Genomic DNA, 24,495 nt, shown 5'->3' with positions numbered 1-24,495 from the left:
TGAGATCTAAAATGTCGGAGCTTTGTCCAAAAAGTACCAAGACATTGGTCTTGTTGGTGGTCTGTGCTTTATAAGTGAACGTTCAGTAAAAAATTCTATCTGGTGACTGTGATACTGGACAAAGTTTTTACTGTTATTGAATTAGTTTATTCTGTATATAATGTGTCAGTATATAGAGAGGAAAACATTTAAATTAGAATGTTGTGTTTGACCATATTGGCTGATCCCATGTAAAAACGTGTGAGCATATACTGTAATTTAGATTTCACCACCCAGTAACATGTTAAATTTTCCTGTAAATAAACGCTGCATACATGCAAAGGATAGCTGTTGAAAGTACAGCTTCAGCTACACTTGCTGTGATTTAATAACTCTGATTGCATTTGAGCTGACAGCAATCTGAATTATGAGGATAGTTGCTTGCTATCTGAGTCAAAGTGTCTCGTTTTCCCCACATGGTGTCCTTCATTTTAAATACCAAAATGTCACACTATCCTGCTGAGTAACAAGAGCTGGAATTGACTTGGTGGTGATGCTCATTTTTACAGCCTAATTCAATTGGTTGGATTGTGTGTCAGTTTAATGTGATTGGCAAAATGAATGCCCTTGGATCATAGAGGGCAGCCAATGCAGGCATTAGAGAATGGCTGAGTAAAAGGAAAGAAATTGCCCTCTAATGCTGTCTTGGCTGCTCTAGCCTCTGAGTTTGAAGTTTGACAAAGTTTCTCAGCTGTATTTAGAGTGTATGTTAAATATTCAGGTCTGTTTATATCATAAAATAAGTAGGTCTATTTATGTTCTATAATAAAAATGGATGCCATGGCAGTTCTCTTGAGAAATGTGGTCATGGGAAACAGCTGAGGTCAAACCAACAGGAAGAAGAGAGGAGAGGAAGAAAAACTCTCGAGGGACAGATTACGGGTTTAGTTTTCTCCATAGTGAACTTGTTCTCTGGTTCTACTGGGAGTACTTAGTGCTCTTTTCTTTTCTGCTCAAGTGCTGACCTCTTTCATACTCTTATCTCCCGTCAGCGCTTTTGAGAATGTGTATGAGCAGCATGTTCTTTGTAAATTAAGAGGCAACATGCCAGTGCTCTAGAAGAGAGATCCCCAGGAGTAACTTAAAATAAAAGCTTTATCTCTACTAAGAAAACTCTACTTAATCGTCCCTGTTTTGCGATGGCAACTATTGTCTGATTCAAAAAGCCCTCCTACTGCAATGCATCCTAATGGCCAAAAAAAAAACAAAAAAAAAAATCACAAGTGATACCCGGCTCTCCTCAGGTTTAATCCACGTGTTCAGTTGTATGTCTTTCAAGGTTTTTCAAGCAGCCATGTGGAGCCCTTTTAAATTTTATGAGATAAAGCACTCAGCAAAGCTTTAGTGTTCTGAAATGACGTGCAGCTGTTCAGTAACCTCCATCATCTGGCTGAAAGATGCACTTAAAAGTCTTGATGTCTAGAGCTGAAGACAGACACGCGAGACCAAAGTTGGTTTCACTGGAATTCTTATATTGCACTGGCTTCTCAATTAACTCCAGTTGTTAAATCTGTGAGACCTGATGGCACATCTTTGATCACGTAGAGGGACTAACTTGGACCCATTTTCCTTCAGATATTCTTTTTATTAAGTGAAAGTAAAATGGGCAATTTAGTGAATTTTTGGCTAGTGGTGGATGTAGAAAATTTTACAGGGAGTGGCGAAGGAGTGGCAAGGGGTCTAGGCAGGGTGGTGTTGGATGTTTTCAATGCTGTATGTGAAAATCCGCAAAAGCAAAGATAATATTTAGGCTTAAAAAACAATACTCAAAGTACATAAAAGGAACTCAAGGTAAAGCACGGATATCAGTTGTTTCTTTTATGAGAGCTGAAGACGAGAATTATTGTTCTGTGCGGCAAAACAAATAAAAAATATATCCAAATCTCCTTCTTCTGCACACTGTTTCTCAGTACGGAGGACAACTAGATTACTCAGATGTTCCTTTTTACATTTTTTTTACATCTAAAATAAATGTAGCTTTCTTATTGGCCTTATTTAACTGTGACTTTTCTGGTCTCTCTACAATTCTATGTTCTTAATTACTGTCCCTTTTTTCTGCTCATTGCTTGATTATTGTAACGGTGTTTTTACAGGTTCTACCTAAAAAATCAATTAGACACCTGCAGCTTATTCAGAACTCTGCTGCTCGAGTCCTCACTGAGACCAAGAAAGTGGACCACATCAGTCCAGCCTTGAGGTCTTTGGCTGCCTGTTTGTCAGAGAATAGACTTTAAAGTTCTACTGCTGGTCTATAAAGCTCTGAATGGTTTAGGACCAAATACATCAGTGACCTTTTGACCCAGTATGAACCTGCCAGAACCCTCAGGTCATCTGGTTCCAGTTTCTTATCAGTTCCCAGAGTCAGAACCAGACATGTAGAAGCTGTATCAGCTTCTATGCTCCACATGTCTGGAACAAACTCCCAGAAAGCCTCAGATCAGCTGAAACACTCAGTTTATTTAAATCCAGGTTAAAGACCCACCTGTACTCTGCTGCATTTCACTAGTTTTTATTTAGAAGTCAAAATCTACATCTGGTTCTTTTAAGCTGGACTCATGTTTTAATATTGTTTTAATATTGTCTTTCCCCACACTGGAACTCTTGCATTTTATCTATTTTATTTTAGCATCTTCCTTCTGTTTTTATTTCATTAATTGCATTTCTTTTAATCTTTGTTTTTTTTATGCACTTGTTTTGCTTTCTGTACCCTACTGTAATGTTTTATGTAAAACACTTTTAATTGTCTTGTACATGAAACGTGCTATACAAATAAATTTGCCTTGCCTTGCCCAATAAATTAATCTGCTGTAAATATGATGCAGCAGTATTTTTTTTACTTTGCATGTCACAGTTGCTCTCCATCAAAATGATTAGCAGCAATATTAAAGAAGACGTTGTCACCTGATAGATGTATTCAGCAGAGTAAGATTAGAGATGTTAGTGCGGAGACTTGCAACATCAGCATAATGTATATCTACTATATCATAATGAAATAGCCAATGATGCCAACACACACACACATACACGCACACATACACACACACACACAGTGTATACCTCAGGCAATTGAAACCCAGCATGGGAGAACGGAAGAAGAGGAGGTGGAACCCTCATTGAAGGATAAACCTCTGCATGGCATGTACCACAGATAAACTGAAAAAGTGACCTCAAAAAGTCCTATTGGTGCTCAGAAAAGACTAGTCGGAAAGAGAGTTGAGAGGAACTGATCATGGCTGCACAAGAACAGGTAGTAAGCATGAGAGTAACAGAAGCCAGGATCTACCTTACCAGACAGGAGTCTGGGTACAGGCTGTGTCTGAAACAGTCTAGCACATAGACACAGGGAGGTGTGGCATGCATGGTACATCATAATCAGGTGGCTAAAATAGTGGGCAGAAGCATCTGACCGTATCGACCTGACCGTACCGAGTTTGAGCTGTAAGTCCCAGAGTCAGGATGGAAGAAAATGACATAAGTAAGATCCTAACTTCCAGATCCAGATTGATAAACTATTGATGGATAAACCAACTGGACATGGTGGTGGTTTAAAAACTACATAAGAAGGCAGTCGTGATAAAAACAGCGATCCTGAATGACAGCAACATCAAAAAGAAGGGACAACTTGAAAAATAGCAAGGACTGAAGGAGAAAAAAAGCTGTGGAGAGTAAAGACACCAGTGGTACCACTGGTAATCAGAACAGTCAGGGCCATGACCTCCAAATTGGGAGAATGACTCCAACATATCCCAGGAATACCATTAGAGATCTTTGTTGAGAAGACTCCTAAAAACAGCTAAGATATTGTGCACTATCCTCAAGCTCCCGGGCCTCTAGTAGAGGACCGGAGCTTGAAAGAAGTGGAACTGTCCACACGTGGGCAAGTGTGTAGGGTTCCTATATTGGTTTTCTTTATTTTGTGTAACAATAATGTTTAAAGGACTGTTTTGTTGTTGTTGTTTGTTTTTTTTTGTTTTTTTTTTTTTTACATTTAAGTTGTATTGCATGAATGACCAATGAATAGACAAGAGTTTTACCTTCAGTAGATAGGGCTCAGAAGGCTCTCAGGAACCTTTTACAAGCTGGCATCTGAACCTCCTCATGTCCCGCCTTTATGGTGAGATTGCTCAGTGTTCATTAAAAATCTAAACTCTAGCATTTATTGTGTCATTAAGTAAGTTGTATTGTGTTTGTTTATAAGCATGAATTTGACGCAGATCAGAATTTATCAATTAAAAAATCCAGAATTAAAGATAAAATTTCACAAATTCTCCCTCTGGTGCCTGGTATTAGAGTACAGTATGCAATGTTTATAAGCTTGCTTTGAAAAAGGACACAGAGGCCATTCATTCTCCTGAATGACCTCCATACCTCCATTAAGTTAAACTGGAAATGGTGGTAGACCCTGAAGGGAGTCCTTATACTGTATGAGGGGCTGTCTTTTTCTAATCAACATGATGGCACGCACATAGCCCTGATATGATTGATGGATGCCGAAGATGGATGGGAGTAGATGGACCCTGGAGAGTGGTAGACCTGACAACCTTTAGTGGCATCACTGACATCTTGTACATCTCTGTGACATCACTTAATGCAATTGGGTGGGGTGTGGGGTTTATTGCATGAGCTCAGTCCCCTGTCTTTCCTTGACAATGCTTTCATTGTTTTGTCTTTCCCCATGACACACAACCACACACTTGAAAAAATGCACACATGCATAAAACATGACAACCCACTACAACATTCAACCCACTATACCCATCTGTGCCCTGCCACCCATAACACCATGCAGGACACAGTGACTCTGACAACAAGCAGGTAATCATATACAGCAGAGCGATTCATTCTAGTTTTCATCAATGGAAATTTATTTTCTATTGATCCAAGTGAAAGTAATTTTTAATGTTGTGTTCTCTGGTATTTTACAAAGATGAGGATAGACAAGTACCAGCGCTTTAGAAGAAGGTCAGCCATTTTTTAAAATGACAATATTAGTTGGCAGTTGTCTTCATGTCTTTGTAATGGCAGATATTTTCTTCATCAATCACTGAAAAGGCGAAACTGCAGCGTTTTTATGTTGAATAGAAATGTGCTGGAACTGTTGGGATTAGAGTGGTGTGCTCTAATGTTAAATGAAGAATGAGTATCAGTATAAATAAATCAGCCACAACATTAAAACAACATTACAAAACATAGATCATAGATCACATTCCGGTCTGATCAAAGATCTGAGGGACGAGCCAGAATAATATAGATGTATTCACCACAGTGTGTAGAATCACCTACACATTATCAGAAAGCTACACTGTTAAAAATAAATAAATAAACGAATGTATAAATAAATAAATATAAAAAAATATAAATATAATAAAATATAAAACTGTAGTATTCCAATACCTGTGGTGCCACAACAATAACAAAGAATAAATTCTAAAATTACATTAAAATTCTTAATTAAAAGTACAGTTAATACCTTTAATTTTTTTAAGGGATCTTTTGTTTTATTTCAACTTTTTAATGTTTGATGAAAGACAATAGCATGTACAAAAACAATCAAAAAATCTATAAATATGGTTAAAGGCCCTGCTCAAGGGCCGTTCATTGCCAGGTCAGGAACTTGAACCTATGTCCTCCAATACCAAGCTGACCTCTGTAATCTCTGCGCTAACACTACTACACTACCATATGATAGTATTAGTGTTAAACTTTTATATACATAATCTCCCCTGGGTTAGGGTTATGTTGTGGTTGGGTTGTGCTGAGGACCGTTGCATGGGGTCTCTCTGGGTATTCCGGCTTCCTCCCACTGTCCAAAGACATATAAGTTGGGTTAATTGGTTGCCATAAATTTTTTCATGAACATCAGCGATTGTCTCTGTGTTGGCCCTATGGACAGGTGTAGCCTGCCTCTCAGCTACTAGTTGCTGGGAAAGGTAAACAGAAACAAGATGATGTAATTAAAATTTTTATTATTTTTTTTTATAACTAAGCAGCTGGGAGTTCACGCTTAGACCCGATGTGTTATTGAGACAAAGCCTAAAGAGTCCAATGCAATGCCACTGTTTCAATATGTTATAACTTCCATACAAATGAAGGTAAACACATTACTGCTGGTGGTGGGAAAGCATTTAACTGAATTATTCCAATAAATGCACCAACATTTAAAGTACTTTAATAACTGATTAGTGTCCTCTCCTATCATGTATGCATAACCCCTCTCAAGATTTGGTTTGCGTCAATGATTTTATTGCCTTTTGCTCAAATGTATTTGTTTTTATTTATTTTGAAAATTATTTTTGGTTGGAAATAGCGGGAATAATTCGGAGATACCAACTATGATTTACAATACCCAATGAATTGTTTAACAATTTGTGCTCCTATACTCTGACATCAGTTTGATTTTTAGTAAATGGATGGGACTTTGGTCAAATACCACTAATGAATACCACTGAAGTTTTTATATTAACACAGATCAATCATACTATATATCGCATATGCATTATGAATATCTCTTCCTGTAACAGATTCAAATGTTTTTGTTTATTATTAACACAGACCAATCAAAAAACAGGCATTGTAAAAACAACAAATTATGATTCACCAATGTCTATATCTATTAAATTAAATGTGTCAGTGGCACAATTTGCATTCTGGCTGTGGGCATTTTATTTTATTTCATTGTCTCCTACGCAACTCACCTCCCCTGCTCCTCTACTTGACTCTCCTGCTTCCTCCACTTGACCTGCTGTTCTAACCCTTGGGAGACTCGTGCCTGTCAAACATTAATTTATTGAACGAGTCAGGTACAAATCGCATTCCTTTCACATCTGTAAAGATTGTTAAATAGGCTGTCAAAACTCTAGTATTAAATGATTTGTCATTGTTCAGGAAGCCTGCATGAACCTTGTTACCTGACCAGAGCTCTCTTCCTCAGTTGCCTTTCCCTTTTTAAAAATATTTTTCAACAGGCTCATCTGAAATTGTAACCAGTGGTTGATACATTATGGTGCATAGATGATAGCCTACATTGAATAAGCTGACCAGTGTCAACTTGATTAGCCTACGGTACCGTTAGGGCCAATTACTTAAAGTGTAACTACTCCCCCTACTTTTTGCATAACTCCACCCATTGCCGAATTTGAAAAATGCCTGAAATTGCAAGGGTTGAGGTGGGAGGTGTGGGGTGTTCAGCGAGTGGAGAGTGGGCGGGTCGGGATACACAGGCAGAAATGATTGACAGACAGCAGCTCAGCTCAGTGGCAAGATACAAAGTGAGATTCACAAAGCACCTACGCCACAGAGCGGTCTTTGAGGTGGAAGACTTTTCCCCTCCTGAATCTCCTCAGCTACACAAGAGCAAGGTGGTCCTGAACCGTATCAGTCTGAACCATTAGCGCTGTTACGCTGGCCTGTCAGCAGCTTCAGCAGGTTTTGGGAAGCTGTGGAGACTCGTGGCAGGTTGTGGCAGCTGCAGGAAGTGCTGCTGGAAGTTGCTGCTGCTACGATTTGAGCTGCTGTCTGTCGCCAGATGAGGATCAGCAGGTAAAGAATAAAGTCCGGTGTTACTTTTACACCCCTCAAAAGCACAAATCCGTCCCATTGCAGGAATATTTCTGTGAAAGACTAGAAGTCTGAAACCAGCAAATCTACACCATATAAGTTCACATCCCTTCATATGTGTTGGTGGGTGTGGTTTTCTATGCCTGCAAGGCGAGGACATGTCTGTTTGCATTTGGAGGGAGGGGCTGTGGGGTTTTAAAATTTTTTTCATGACGTAGTTAACCTCTTTAAGTCACAAAAAACATACCCTGGTTGTACCCTGTAGAGGGCGTTATGAGCCATTTTTTTTACCCACAAGATCCCGTTTTTAAAATAAACTTTAAAAAAAAAGCTAATTTTATCAACAGTATATGTGATTTTCATCACAATTAAGACTGTGTTGTTTACATTTTTTTTTAAAACACATTTTTATGCCACTACCCCTTTAACATTATATAGCATCACATTTGCTGTTCATCATCAATATCTTTATGAATGTCTATTTAACTTATAAGCAGCTACCTTTCCTCTCTCTGGACTCCATACGTAATAAGCTTGATGGTTGCTCTCGAAGTTGCTTGTGGGGTTAACTAACAAAGTTTAATTAGGCCCAACCTCTCTTCCAATGCCACCCTCTGTATGCTGTGTTTATGTACAGAGCAGATGTCCACCAGCAGAGCAGCAAAGGGTCAGTTAAGAAATGTTAATGTTGTTCAAGTGAAATTATTGAATTCTCAGCATTTTGAAGGTGCCAGGCTAACAATATAGCCGTGGAAGCCCGCTGATTTCTTCTAAAACACCAGGAATTTTGACAGTCATTGATAGTGGAATTATTATGCTGCCCACAAGTTATTGATGCTATCTGATGTCCCTAAACAGTGGCAGAGTGAAATGGAAACATGTTAATTAATTTGTTTTGATGTTAAATACAGTAAACTTGATTTTTTTTCTTGGCACCTTTCCTTACAGCAGTAGCATTTTTTATTAACTGTGTTTTTAACAAGCCATAGATTTTCAGCTGTAGCGCAGGCTTCTGTAATAATACCTTGCACTGACGGATGCAGAGTTTTTCTCTCAGACTCTGAGAGGATGTGAACATTTACCATTCTTGTCTGGCTGTTCTTTCCAAAAATCCAGCTAAAAGTAAACTGGCACATTCCAGAGCCATTGGCTGTGAAAGGTCGCTGGGTAGAGGGATGATAAGTTATCCTAATTTGTCCCCTCATGAGGCACAGACACATTTAATCTGCAGATCAAATGCAGAACATGCACACAACAAGCACGCTGACATTTAGTGAGAGTAAAGACTAAAAGTTTTGCAATTTAAAGTTATTGATTCTTTTAAATTTTGTTCATTTATTTGGGTAATTTGTCCCACTGATCACCTAAATTCAATTGTTGCTCTGTTTCTTCATTGTGTTTCAGGTTCCATCTAAAAGAAGAAAGTGTGTCTGCATCAGATTACATTCCTGTGTGGTTATATGTGTCGCCATGAAGCACCAATCAATCTCCCGCTGGCTGAGCCAACTGGGACTGCCACAGTACTGTCTGGCTTTGGAGCAGGAATATGATGGTGTTGAGGTAATACATGCACAATGATGCACAAGCCAGGTATTTTATTGTTTCCTGTTTTTAAAGAGACTCCTAAAGTAGCTTTAGAATAAATACATCTACAAGGAGTATGTTATTCCAGTATGTTATTCACAACATTCAAAGTAAAATGATTTAATCTTATGATAGCAACAAGTTTATGACAGTGTATCATCACTCCAAATGGATTCAGAATTTTTGAGACAGGAACATTGTTCCGTTTGTGTCTGATATGGGATCATAGCTGCTTAACAGTCCTGGGTAAGTTTTTGTTGTATCTTTGGTTTCATGATGCACCAAATATTTTCAGTTGGTGAAACATCTGGACTGCAGGCAGGCTAGTCCAACACCCAGTCTTTTTTTTTTTTTTTTTTACCGCAAAGCCATGATACTGACATAGATTCAGTATGAGTTATAGGACTGTCTTGGTGAAATATGTAAGACAATGTAATATGATCCTCCGAAGAAGACATCTAAGGGAGTGCATATTGCTCTGAAAACCTAAAATACCTTTCAGCACTGATTATGTCTTTCCAGTATCAGTTTCATGCACCTACATACCATCAGAGATACAGGTTTTTCGAGCTGAGCACCAATAAAAAAAAAGATAATTCCTTTGCTCTTTAGTCCAGAAAAGGCCGTGTTAATACTTTACAAATTACTTTCAATTTGTGATTAGTCTGACCAGAAAATAGTTTTTGACTTTTCCTCGGATCGTTAGACTGAGCTTTGGCCAAAGAGGATGGCAGCATTTCCAGATCACATTCACTTATGGTTTCTTTTCTTTCATGGCAGAACTCTGCATTTGTGAATTCTTCATTTATTTCTATTCAGACAAGGATCGGCACAAAGAAAAGGAAGTGAAGCCAAATAAACATGGCTGCTGTCCCAACAGGTCAAGTTAGCATACTGGACTGTACAATAGACACATTGGCATCTTATTATGTGCCCACACTTTGACTTAAAGTAGTTTAAACTAATCAGAGCTAATCTTTTTTCTAATGTGTCCATTTCTGATCCAACTGTTGGTGTTACAACACCTAAATAACTAACTTGTTTTCAAGTAAATGTATGATTCAAAATCTGTATGAACATGTATCAGATTAGAAAGTCTAAAGCAAAACCTGTAAAAAAAAAAAAAAAAAAGAGAGAGAGAGCGAGAGCGAGAGAGAGAGAGAGAGAGAGAGAGAGAGAGAGAGAGAGAGAGAAAGAGGGCATACTAAACAATGTATTTTTTTTTTTGACAAATAAAATAAAAATACAGCTTAAATTATGATATGAATGTTTTTAGTAAATTAGTTTTCCATATGAATAAAAGATTAAGTTTTTTTTGTAATGGGGGATTAGAAATTAATGTTGTGGAGGAAAACATTTCTATTCTGGCACAGCCAACGGGAAAAGTAGTTGTTTTCAAGAGTGTTTCCCACTGCAGTTTATTAAAGCAGCCTAATAAAACTTAATCAGGGGCCTGTTACACTGAATCGACTCTGGTGTGGAGAATGTTTTAACATCCAGCCATTAAACAACTTCATTCTGAATGTTGAACAGCTATTGGCTGGGGGAGATTGATGAGACAATAAGACATGAATTATTCCATTACCCCTGCTAATGTTTACCCAGAATGCACTGGTGCAATTAGTGAATGTATAATGGGGAAAACTATGAGAAAGGAAGCGACAGTGGCAGTTAGAAGAGTGTAGACAAGAAAATGTTATTTTACTACTTTGGATCAACCCTCAACTGATGCCTCAGACACAAGAACCATAATAATCAACCATAGTAAACTTTAAATATCTTTGTAAGCTGTTTTGTTGAACACCTCACAAAATTTAGCAGTAAAATAATTTTATGAACTTAAATCTACATACATTTTAATCTGTGTGTTGAATGTAATGTGTTCAGTCTAAAGGAAGCTGATGCATAAAGCTGATGACTGAAGCTGTTGAAAGAGTAATTGGTGGTTAAAGAGTCATAAAACGAAGAATTATGCCTTAACTGAATTTTAAGCATCGGCCGTTCATACAGAATTCATTGCAGCTTTGCTAAACTTCCCCTGCAGACTGTAAAAACAATATGCGGATCAGTTACTCTGAGCCAACCAAGCTGCCTGTGAACACATCAGTCTGTTGTTAAACCAACTCAACCAACATCAGCCAATATCTACCAGCACTCTGTCCAAACAGCATTTACTACACTGTAAAAGATGAGCATAAAAAATGTAGTATAATACTGCAGCTGGGGCACCAGAAAAATACTGTGAAAATGCATGAAAAAAATCTTTAAAATAACAGTAAAATTCCATTATTTAGTTCCATAATAAGATACAGTTTATGATTTTTCTTTTATATTGCATCTTTAGTTCAGGGAAAGATATTAGCATATATAATATTAATAATCAAATGCTATTATTGTTTTTATTTATAATAGAATGATATATTACCACTTAAAATGTGTCCTTTTAACCCATCACTAATCATTACGTGCAGTGGGATATCTGGCATTCCAGTGACAGGAAAGCACTTTGGAATTAAGGGCGTTGCTCAAGGACCCCCAGTGATTCATTTTTGTTGCTAGTCCAGGGACCTTAACCTGGATCCTCTAGCCTTTTTTTTAAAATAGGGGTGAATCATCTGTAATGTGGCATTTCTCAGATGTTTTATTCATGAAATGGTGCAGGAAAAAGCCAGGTTACCAACATAGACATGAACACCATTACAGCTGCTCTAGCTGTCTGACCTCACTTAAGGCAAGACCAATTTATCTATATTGCACATTTCATATACAAGAAAATTCAAAATACTTTACAAAAACCATTGAAAGAATTACCGCAGGGTGCAGAGGAAGCACTAAAAACTAAATTAAACCAAGTTTAAAAAGAGGAAAAAAAGAAATTAAACAAGAACAGAAAAAGTTAAAATTTACTAAATAAAGGTTACAGTGTGAGGAATTAACAGTTGTTTTGAGAGAAGGCAGCTGCAAATAGAAAAGTTTTTAACCTTAATTTAAATCAGCTGAGAGTTTCAGCAGACCTGCAGTTTTCTAGGAGCTGGTTCCACATGTGAGGAGCTCCAAGACTGAACACTGCCTATACATGTTTACTTCTGATTATAGGAACAGAAAGTAGATTTGACCCTGATGACCTGATGGATCTGGTTGGTACATAATAAACCAGAAGATCCTGAATGAATTTTGGCCCTAAACTATTCAGTGCTTTGTGAACTTCCACAAAAGTCAATTCTTTGACAGACAGGAATCCAGGAATCTCTCCCCTTAGACATTTAAGAATAATATTTCTACTAGATTATCAGAACTAACAAACCTAAATTATGTCCAGCTGCTAAAAACAATAGAAGATGATCTCTCACCGTTGAGGCGTTTACCCATATCACTCATGGGGAGGGTTGCCATAATTAAAATGATGGTTCTACTGAAAGTCAACTAACTGTTTGCAATGATACCCACTTGACTCACATATATCAAAATGTCTATGTCAAACAAGCCATCACGTATCAGTCTAAAAACTTTACAACAGACTAAAGACAGAGGTGGATTGGACCCACCCACCCCGCATGACGCATCCAAACTAACAGAATGACTGTGATGTAATGTACATGGATGAAAACTGATGATGCCCAAGATCTCTCTCTCTATATATATAGCTTTTTAATTTCTAAGGATATATGTTGCATAGCAGATCTTTATGACATCCATTTATTCACCTTGGGACATGGTTCAAAACGTTTGTGTTTTCAGGCTCCCTTCAGGTGACGCATATGAATGACATGTCCAAAAAATGCTTGAGCAGATGCACCTCAACTTATCTCTATGTGAACATGGCCTTAATTTTAACAATCACACAGGCTCTGTACAGTCAAAACCTTGTTGACCCCCCTTTCTCTTTGGGGACCCACCGAATTACATCTGAGTGAAACTATGATGGATGTATTATTATATTATTATATTAGTCTCTTTATATAAGACTAAATTTGCATTTCCTTAAAAAAAGGAAATAACAGGTTTGATGTGTTATTTTACATTAGACATGTACATTTGCAGTCTATCTTTGTAAACTCACTGGTACTTAGCTTTATTTAAAAAATACAGGGAAAAAAACTGTGAAGTGATAAACGAAAAACTGTAATATTACAGATTCTTTTACATGGTACCTGTTCTTAGTCCAGATCCCAAATAGCAAACTAAAGAAACACTTTACTGATGAAATAACAATAGAAAATTGATCTAATTGTCAGTGAGCACTTGCCTGCTCAGTTATTAAAAAATACACAGAACAAAAACCAAGCCTTTCTGTTGTTGCTCTAGTGTGTGATATCAGGAATATTAAATATATATATATAAAAACTAGTACCCAGCCTCTTGCCTAGTTGCTGTTGGGAAAAAGCAGGTATAGAAAATGGATAGATGCATTGTAGCTCCACAGTGAGATAGGTATTGTGCAGATTTTTGTTCTGCATCTCTGCTCTTTCTCATTCTTTTGTACCTTCACTGTTGCAGCAATATTTACCCAAGCAAAGCCAACATCCACAGCTGCTTTGTCAACTCTCCACAGGGCTGGTATGAGAGGTCGTATTGTTGTTCAGCTCTGCATGATCTGGTAAAAAGAAGAGAAAAGAAAACATGTCAACTCGCTGTTCGATGCTACAGGAGACGAAAAAGATGGGGGATATTCTGAGATAGATAGGGCTTGTGATATGTCAGTAATTTCTCTCTCACACACACACACACTCATAATACATGTTTTTATGTGTGAATGGATAGTAGTGTTTTATTTCCCTGATCATGTTATTACTGATCTGTCTGGGCATGCTGACTGCAATGACCAATTGTGATCCTGTGTGTTTATGAAAGTTTTTCTGTTTGCATCTGCAGTGTGTGTCTATATTTTTTTCTATATTTCTTCCTGCAGCAGCTTTTCTGCATCTTTGTGCACATGTATACGCATGTGACTGTAACTATGAGTTTAGTTTTATTTTGTTTTGTGCATTGTTGTGTTGCAGCTGGCTACTTTGTGATGCAGATGTGCATGTGCGGTTGCGCCTTGAATGTTCTTTTCATGTGATTTCCTTCTATGTCTGTATGTGTATTTAGATTCATGGGTTTGTCTAAATAGGGCAGTGTTTGTGATCAACTAAAAGAATGGCTGTATTGTTGAGAAACCAAAACACAAAAGGCTTTGGTTTGAGCTGGAATTGGCGAGCAATGACACACCGTGTCATTTACATGCCTGTGTTTTTCGTGTAGAAACAGTAGCTACTGTATGGAGTTAAGTTCGGCTTCAAAGACAGGACTGCTGTGTGTTTTAGGGGTCAGTTAGTCAGGGCTTGTTTGTTCGTGTGTTAAGACGACGTAATGACAGGAGTGGGATGAGGGGAGGAGATGGCACACTTATGGGGAGGTCACCAGTGGTCTCAGTGTTTTCATCTACACTTCTGGAGTCACCAGGTTGTCTAGACTGACTGTTTCCAGCCTTCCATCATGGACAACAGCATCATCCTGTGTGATAATGTAACTCAGTTATAGACAAGTACTTCTAAAGGTCATTCCAAATCTTCTGGACAGAAAAAAACTCAGCATTTGGATGTATTAATACATTTGTTTTCACAGCTCCAGACTCACTAGGAAGGTCCATGTCAGCCTCAAATGGGTAAAACAAGGAAAGAACAGGTTACATTTAATTCTTATTCAATTCTAATTGACAAGCTTACAAAAGTTTATGAAATAGAGGAGACAACTAAATGGCCAAGTCCAAAAAACCATGAAGTGGTACTACACAAGCTATAGACCAAAGGAGTGTCACCAGAAATATTCTTGTCTTTGTTTCAAAGTGCTGATCTCATTGAGATGAACACCTGATGCTTGTCAAAGTTCAGCTTGAAACTGGTTGAGAATGGGGTCAGAGTTCACTGTGGCCTGGGTCACAGGGTCACAACTACTTCTCTCCCTTTTTCTGGCAACATTATGTCAATCTAAATAAAAAGTTCTTAATCATGATATAATGTAGCTCAGAATATGGAAATCCAAAAGTAGATGTTTTTCTTAACCAAAGAGAGACAGACACTGTCATTTATATGTTCTACAAAAGAGTTAGTAAATTTAACTATTTCTCAAAATGTCTTTTTCTTTTTCTTCTTCTTGTAAAGGTCGGGCTCACCACATCCTAAACTAAAGTTTTTTGTTTGTTTTTTTTACACATTTTGGTCATACTTTTAGTATTCAGCTTTCTAAATATAAATAACCTTTCCATTTTGATGTTTTCCAGGATTTGCTCCACATCTCAGAATATGACCTCTTGGAGCTTGGGATCCACAATCACCTCCACCGCCTGCACCTTCTCACTTCTCTGCGCCTCCTCCAGGAGCGGGAGAGGAGGAGAGGTACTCAACTACTCCTACACACAGCAACATAGATGGCCACATAATCTGTTCCCTCATCCTTTCCATCAGGTTGTTAATTCCCCATGTTTGACTCCCAGGGGCAAAGAAAAATAGCATGAGTGTCATGTAAAGGCATGCTGATGCCGTGGGGTCTGCTGGTGGGGAGTGGGATGTCTGGTTGAGGACAATGCCGTTTCACACAAACAAGCACACGCACTTCCAAAGTTGTAAGAAGGGACCAGAGGGCTGAGGCCTGCAGTCCTGCTGAGTTTAATCATTTTTATAGGTGTGTGTATATGCAGACATGGTGTGTTTGTGTGTGTGTGTGTTAGAGAGAGAGAGAGAGAGAGAGACTGAGTGACAGACTGCTTAGTTTCCCATGCATTATACTGGGAAATCTAGATGTTGTCGTGGTGACTGAGTCATACATGATTCTTTTCTATCCGAAATATTTTTAGCAAATCTTGTTAGCCGACAAAGCTATTAGCATACAGGATTAAAGGCTGACATATTCAATGTCAAAATGGGGCAATTTACAATCATAACAATGCGATCTATTCACCACATCACATCAAAAACCACACTGTGTCACTTGGCTGAACTGAACATTTTTCAGAGGTCAGATTTTCTGAAGCAAGAGCTATAAAAAGTCGTGCATCTCTTTGTTAAGCCAGTAATTTGCATCTTGACTGGAGTGTCTTTAAAAACAACAACAGACTGCAACTTGCAGTAAGCTAGCTTTCACTTGGTTTGACAGAAACTGACTTTTTGTTCAATTTTTTTCTTTGTCTTTTCCTCCTTAGAGAAAAGGGAATGAAAATACTGATAAATAACTAATGCAATTATTTGTTTGTGCAAATTTGAACTAAATAAACTACAGTTAAAATGCAAAGTAAGATATAAATATATTAAAAATGACATACTCAAGTGAGTATAAAGTGAAAATGTTGATCGCCTGATGGTGACTGAATGTCAGGAGATCACAAAGTCATGGATTTTATCCCACAATAACCATGAATGTTGAAGTTCATGAAAGAGTTTTGGACAAAAAGACTTAAAGCTGGCTGAACCTGCCAACTGAAAATCTCCAGATTTATATGATTTATGAGTTGAAGAGAACAAAAACTCCCTTACAGTAACTCAAACTTCTCTTGCTTGGATTTGTTCCGGTATTATCATCCTTGAAACACAACAAAACACATATGAAACATTCTCAAAAAAATGCTAACTTAACATCTGATCCAGGTTAGAGCATTACGTGAGAGTTCCTTTAATATCAAAAGAAAATGGTAAGTTATATTGTCCCATTTAATTCAAACCTGCATGACTGCTCACTTTCTGTCTAGCAGTGCTTATCTGTTGATGGCAAGGCTTGAACTACAGCCCAAATTGTTTCAGGTCTGGGGCCACAGGCACAAACTGTAGAAAAGATGTTTAGTGTATCATGGGAGGTCTTTCAGCAGTTGGATGGTTTGCCTGAGGCCGCACTAACTTAATGCTTATCAAAAGTTTTTGATCTAATCTTGAAAGCACAGAAGTTATCTGCCTTCTGATCCTAAACTGGGAGCTGCTTCTAGATGAGAAGAATCTTTTTTTATTTTATTTTATTGTATTTTATTTATTTATTTTCATGATAAGTTTTTTGTATAATTTAAAATGTCATGGCTGTCTTCAATAAATGCATCATGTTGCAGTGTTTTAGTTACAGAATGACAAAATAGGATAGCATAGGAATCTAATGTGTGTGTGTTTGTGTGTGAGGTACTTTCCTTGTTGGCAGAGATTAAAATGCAGCAGCAGGAGCACAGATGCTTCAATTAGAGGGTGAAATAAGATGCATAACCTACACATTCATTCTCATACCTCACATTTTTGAGGTGTTTTAGTTTTAGGTTTGCTTACAGCTGTTGCTACAGTGCAGTGGCTGCTCTGTGTTTATTAACCATGTTTAAAAAATGAATTCTTATTATCACTTAGGTTTTGTTTGATTTTTAAGAAAACAGAAAACGTGGTTTTAGATTATTACACTTCATTAGCACTGATATGATGCTGTCTATTGATAAGTGATGTTTTGTAAATATCAACATAGATGACACAGGGATACACATAGGTGTGGATTGAAACAAAAGAGTTTCACATAAGTTTTAATAAGCAGCCTTGTGTGTGTGTGTTTTGTTTTTTTTTTTTGTTATTTTGTTTTTTTGCTCCCTCCAACTTGCCTCATGTACTGTACGTTTTCAAGGACATGCACAATAGCACACACACACAAAAGATTTTATTTAATCATGTGGTTCAGGGGAAAAATGTTACATATTATGCCTCTTTTAAAGGAGTTACACAAGCCTTCCTTGTTCCCAGAATGTGTCTTTCAATTTTCAACTTGAATTTCCTAACAGGTGGTTCATTCTGTCATTCCTGTATATTCCTGTCATTCTTCCCAACTATACAGAGTGTTTAATTTTCAGTAAGAAAAGATGGATTTGTGTGGAACTACGACTGACTGCGGCTGATTTCATGGTCAAAGTGAATTTCTATAAACTTCAGAAAGACACATTTAGCTGTTCTGATTAAGATGATTTTGACATAGCCAACACATTATATTGACAAAAACCTCCTTTTCTCAGATCAGGGGAGTTGCTTGCATGCCGGTTGCCTTGAATGTCTATTTACTTGTATTACTTCAGGACTCTGGTGTCATGAATATATAGCATAAACTGAAACAGGGTTTATTTTGGGCCTTTTTATGAGGGCTTTTTAATATGGATGAGTTCAATATATGGATGGATGAATGGATCTTTTTCTTTAAAGGGCCAGTCTTGAAAGAAATGACATGCTAAATGTGTTTTTGCTACAATCCAGAAATAAATTCGCTTTTGATTTTTGGATGTAGAGTAACTCATGTATCCAGAAATCAAGCCATTTCCATTATGTAAACATCCAGTTTTGCATTAATTCCATCTACATTCATATTCGCATATTCACATTGCTCAGCTCTGCCAGCTGTCCCATCCAAGTGTCTGATCTGATATATCCCTTGCTGAGATATGAGCTAAGGAAGTAAGTAATGAGAATACTAGAACACACACAGACCACCTCATTACTGTCCCATGCCATGCTTAATCTGGACTGACACGTTTGGCGTTGCTCTTGTTTGTATTTATGCATGAATTTTCCTCTGTGTGTGAGTGTGTGTAAAGGAGAGTGAGGAGGAGAGGGATGGCAGGTGGTCATGCAGTCAGTTTGTTTGTTTTCCAGGTGGACAGTGATGTTGCCAGTGTAACAGAATACAAACACTACAGTGGTCAGATGAGAGCTTGTTGGTTTGTAAACCTGATTTAGCTCTTCTGGTTCACACAGACATGTGCTGTATACCATCATAGCCATGCAAACTATCACTGATTTCTTTTTAGGGACCATCACGACTAAATTCCTTTGAGATATTTATATATTTATTTTATTAAGTCCCAATGGATACCTAAACACGCAATCAAAACTACAGCCTTGATTGCAGTTTACATTTTGCAGGATGAGATATCTTTCTGTTTTCTTTTTCTTAAAGAGTAAACAAGGCACAAAATCAACTAAATAGGAGAGCATCTAACACTGTTATATGTTTGTTGTGGTCAGCATTTAGAAAAAAACAACCTGTGACACCTCAGTGCAGAGAAATCACAGGTCATGTGAAAACATTTCTGCACTATGGTGTGACTTTATCTCTGTGTTTGCAGATATGTTTTATTTCATAGCCTGTACATGTTGGATAATTCATGTTGCCAACAAACCTACAGTCTCTCCCCTGAAGGTGATAGACTCATCATATGACCTAGACGTAATACTAAGTATACTATCAACATCTTCCTGTTTTTATCTGTGTGTATCAGCAACACCAACTGTGCTGTCAACATTCTGCTGTTATCTGTCATACGTTCAAGCCGAGTACATCAAGTTCCCAGAATTAGACTGATCCTATGTTCTTGTAGGAAAACTAAACTTCCAAAATGTCCCTTCGTGTAGCTGAAGGTTTGACTGATAAAATCACAACACCTGAAGATCTTAATTTATTTTTTTATTTTTTTTTAATAAAATAAAATAAAATAAATAATTTTAAAATAAATTAAAAGCAAAAAATATTCATTTATGTTTTACAAAGCCATATATAAATAAATCGTTTTTGTCATATCCACTTAAAAAAAGGTAAGTTAACATCATCCAAGTGTTTTATTCATTCATTCATTTATTTATTTCCATGTTTTGTGAAAAAAAAGGACTTCTATCATTTTATCATTTTTGTTGGATTTGTGCTACTCCAAGTTTGTGTCAAATCCCATAATATTTGTAGTGGTTATATTTTTATTTTCTATCTTTCATTCTTTCTCTTACCTTAATGTTTGTTGAATAATCATGAAGCAGACAGAAAATAAGGGATAAGAGAGGGAGATACGACACATGCCAGATGACGATTGTTACCTCCACCAAGGCAAAGTGATTTATTTGGCGGTGTTGGTTTGTCTGTTAGTAACATAACTCAAACAGTTATGGACAGATTTTTATGAAATTTTCAGGAAATCTTAGAAATAGAATAAGAAACAACTGATTAGGGGTGATCCGGATCGCTGCCTGAATCCAGGAATTTTTTAAAGGATTCTTTACAGTAAGAAGATAGGGATAATATTGTCATAAGTGCTTTTAAATCAGAAAATAATGCCCATAATCACTGGCTAAAAAATAAATAAAAATTACAATGGCTTCATAGAGGTCAGCGTTCTCCTAGTGCTTCTAGTTTAGTGAATGAAACCAGCAATAAGTAGCCAAGTGCAAAACTTTATTTTTCACTTTCACTATTTCACTTTCACATGAGATAAATGCCCTCAAATTTATGTTCAAATCAGAAACCAAGAAACATTCACATCAAAAAGAAAGATTACATTACATTACAGATATATACATAGGACATTGTGTGTAATTTTTGACATGGTCTCTTGTTAAGATAAATATGTTACTGGAAAAAATTTATAGTCCATCTTCTCATTTGCTCTAAACCAGAAGCTGCCACAAAATAGTGATTTTCTTGACTGATTCAGCAGCCTTGCTGTCAATTAAACAAGCCACAACTGCTGTGAATCAACTGCTGACATTGATGTACCACAGAAACGTGGTCATATGAGTCAGAAGGAATAAAATGTCATTCTGAGAGAGAGAGAGAGAGAGAGAGAGAGAGAGAGAGAGAGAGAGAAATTCTTTCTAGAGCATAATTTGCTGTTTTATTATCAGAACCAGGGGCTGAGCTGCAGGAATGAGGAGCTCCCTTCATGTTGACATTTTTACGCTCACTTTTCTGATCAGAAACACACAAGGGAACAAAATTGCTCATATATACAGATCTATTTAAAAAACAGGGGGAGTGGAGGAGGAAGAAACAGAGCAGAGGGAATAAAGAGAGAAAGAGTTTGTGGAATGAGGGGGAGAGAAAAGACAGAAGGGAGGGAGGGAGGATGTTATCAGGGTGAGAATGTTCTGTGCATAGTTTATATCTTCATACTGAGAAAATATAGAAATACTACAAGGTATGAGAATAACTGGAATATATGTATATCTATGTTAGCTTTACATGTTTCTAAAGCAAAACCTTTAGTCATAGGTTTGGGAAACACGGTTGCCCCGAGGTTTATTAGTGGTCTGTGTTTGCAGATGAGTGATTCAGCAAGACTTGAATGCCAACTCACTGCTGCCAAGGCAGGGCTTGGCCTGACATCTCACAGTAACAGGAAGTGCAGGAAATGGCTATCATGGCACGGCAAGCACCAAGCACATTTTTAAAAAATGTAGATAACATTTTGGTCTACAGACTTTTTAAATAAAGAACAAAGTAAAGCCATGGCCTTAAAAGCATCATCTGTAGTATAAAAAATTATAACCAACAGCTTTGTTTCAGTAAGCAAATTTAGTTTAAATTTCTATTTAGAACAAAGGGCAAGAGTTGTTATTTTTAGTTGTTTTTTTTTTTTGTTTTTTTTTCTTTTTACAAGTTGACAAACTTTCCTGAGGTCTTAATAAAACTGTTTGTTGGTGCTTTGGTCAAAATACCACACAAAGACCACTTTTTCCACCATGGATGTACACTTTTTTCAAAGTAGCCAATGTGACCTGCTTTACCCCTCTTTTCATTTGGTCTGTTTATATATATATTCAAATTTCTTCATATTAGTAGTAGATAATACATTTGAAGCAAATTATTGTTGTTTGCTACATCCTGCCTGAGAGCTAACACTAGCTCGCACAGCAAATAGAGCTCAGACCAAACTCAGAGAGAAATACTTATCTAGCAGTTTATTTGACCTTATTTGTAGTTCATGAATAGCCATGGCATGAGTTTTTTGGGCTGGTTGAAAATCAGACGTGCTGCTGCATTCTGAATAATCTGCAGAGATTTAACTTAGCATGCTGGCAGGACTGCCAGTAAGGAATTGCAATAGTCAATGCAGCAAATAACCAGAGCCTGAACCAAGAGCTGTGTTCTGTCAGGTAGGGTCTGACCCTCCTGATGTTGTAGAGAACAAATCGGCAAGACCGGGAAACTGAGGCAGCATGGACCTTAAAGAGGAAACTCATCATTTATAGATTGGAAGAATTAAAAAATGGTTATGTGAAGAACTAGAGGTGTAATTTTATCTGGAGTAAAGCATGACTTCACACACTGTCTTTCTGTGTTGATCTCCAGCCCTGTGTTTACCAGCCGGTACATTCATGTGAATCGACGCCTCCTTTCTCCTCTCGGAGCCCTCGGCATCTCCCTCCCTATAAATAGTTACAGCCAGCGAGCAATGGCAGCACATATTTTCAAAGCAAAATGGTGGAGAGCAGAACGAAACGTGACCAGAAGATGACCAGGAACCGATATTACCTCGAAAAAGAAAAAAAAAACAACAATCGTTGGCGAAGAAGTTGTCAGATAGAGAAAGGGACATAACCCGGATTTACATTGGCCTTTTATTTTTAACCCATGAGAGCCCGACGTGACATATTTGTCAAATACAGTTTCTGAGACATTTTTCTTCAATTTATGGTATAAACTTTGCTTAAAATCCTGTTGAAAGTAGAGGGAGATGTGGCTCATTACACACTTTGTTTTGATCTACAGGCAGCGCACAACAGCAAACTTTGCAACGACACGATTTCGCTTATTGCCCCTTTAAAGGTCAGCTGGCTGTCTACCATGACATCAAGATTCTTGGCAGAAGACGTAGGCACAAGTGTGATAGAATCGAGCTGCACACTTATCTGTGGAGGTAATGAAGGATTGGCTGGATAGACAATAAGGTTGGACTTGGACAGATTAAACTGAAGGTGGTGATCTTTTATACATGCAGAGATTTTAGCAAGGCATGCTGATATTCCCATTGAGACGGTTGTGTCATCAGGTGGGAAGGAAAGGAAAAGCTGAGTATCATCTGCATAGCAGTGCTAGGAGAAGCGGGTGAAAAGCGAGTGAAAAGAGAAGTGGGCCAAGCACAGAGCCCTGAGGCTCTCCTGTGTTCAATCCATGCTATCTGGACACTCCCCTTTGCCAAGATATTCTGAAGGATCTTTTTGACAGGTTGGACATAAACCATGAGAGGGCAGGATTGAGAATTAACCAGCAGATCTGGCAAGCCGTAGGGAATCAGTAACTGACAGGAGAGCAGTTTCAGCAGAGTGGCTCTGCCTAAAGCCAGACTGATGTGGATCGAACAGGTTGTTGCTGTAAAGGAACTGTGAGACCTGAATGAAGGTAGCACTCTCTGGTGGTTTAGACATGAATGAAGCAGTGAGACTGGCCAGTAGTTTTCAGCCTAGGTTGGGTTGAGTATGGGTTTTTTCAGCAGCGGGATAACCCAAGCTTGCTTGAAGCCAAGGGAAAGACACCAGATTTAAGAGAGGAGTTGATAATATGGGTTACTGCAGTTTTGCTTGTAGGTAGAATGCTCTGCAGGATGTCGGTAGGAACTGGATTGTTACGGCAGCCGCTTATTGCTGGCAGCTGCGGCTCATTCTGCTGCTGATTGCCTGATCTGGAAGCGCTGCCTGGAATGGCTGGAGCCGGCACACCTCTGTCTCCGCTCCTCTGATTGGCCATGCCTGGACCAATCAGGCTGCAGCTTGTTAAGAGCTGAGGCTGAAAAGGCTGCAGCAGAGGCCAGTCAGGGGGGAGCCGGAATGGCTCAGGCCGCTTTCCCCTCAATTTGTGCACTGGGTGTGTGCATGTGTGTTTGTGGTATCTGGGATCTGGGATCTGGGATCTGGGATCTGGGCAAGGCTGGTTAGCGCAGGTGGTCTTGTCTGGATTATGGCAGATTTTGGTAGCATGGCTTACTGGGTGTTCGCTGTGCTTTGTGTGGGTGAATCATTTGGTGGCAGACCATGGTTTGTGCACAGCAGGATGATTCCTGGCTGTGGTGCGTCCCATGTGGGGACTTCGAAATGGTTCTGTTTTAGTTAGGTTCATCGGTTCTACACTCAGTTTAGTTTAAGCTTTGCTACACTTTTCTTTGTTCTGTCATAGTGGGTGTTTTGTGTTTAGTTTGGTGTTGGGCTAGGTTAGCGTTTTGTTATGTTGTGACGACGGTCACCCTTAGCTTATGGATCTGCTGCTTTTTATTTGGTTTTAGGTTTCACCCTGAGTTGCAGTTATGTTGTGGTTTGCACTCGGTGGATTTTGGGATATGTTTTGGTTTGTTTCTTTCAGCAGGTCCGCTAACCCCAGCACTTGTTGTTTTTCGTGTATTTTTGTCACAGGTTTTCACTCATCATTCACAGGGTTTTAATAAAATGTGCTTATTTTACTTTTACCATCTGTCCCCAGCGTCATCTTTTGTTCGCTCCCAATCATACCCCTATATTGGGTCGTGACAAAGTGGGGGCTCGCCCTGGAGTTGAACCCGGGACCTCTCGCAATCCCTGG

General features: G+C 38.2%; 1 protein-coding gene across 1 annotated transcript in view; it reads left to right on the top strand.

Annotated features, from left to right (window-relative positions):
* The window catches only part of bcar3 (BCAR3 adaptor protein, NSP family member), a 78,466-nt gene that overhangs the window by 4,986 nt on the left and 48,985 nt on the right, over window positions 1–24,495 (top strand). The window contains exons 2-3 of the mRNA XM_042007174.1: window positions 9,001–9,156; window positions 15,443–15,557. Coding sequence (XP_041863108.1) covers window positions 9,067–9,156; window positions 15,443–15,557 — 205 coding nt within the window. The 5' untranslated portion in view covers window positions 9,001–9,066. The remainder of the gene's footprint in view (window positions 1–9,000; window positions 9,157–15,442; window positions 15,558–24,495) is intronic.

This window comes from Melanotaenia boesemani, chromosome 14 (assembly GCF_017639745.1).
Source record: "Melanotaenia boesemani isolate fMelBoe1 chromosome 14, fMelBoe1.pri, whole genome shotgun sequence".
In the NCBI taxonomy this organism is placed as follows: Eukaryota; Metazoa; Chordata; class Actinopteri; order Atheriniformes; family Melanotaeniidae; genus Melanotaenia; species Melanotaenia boesemani.
This window is presented reverse-complemented; position numbering and strand designations above follow the sequence as displayed.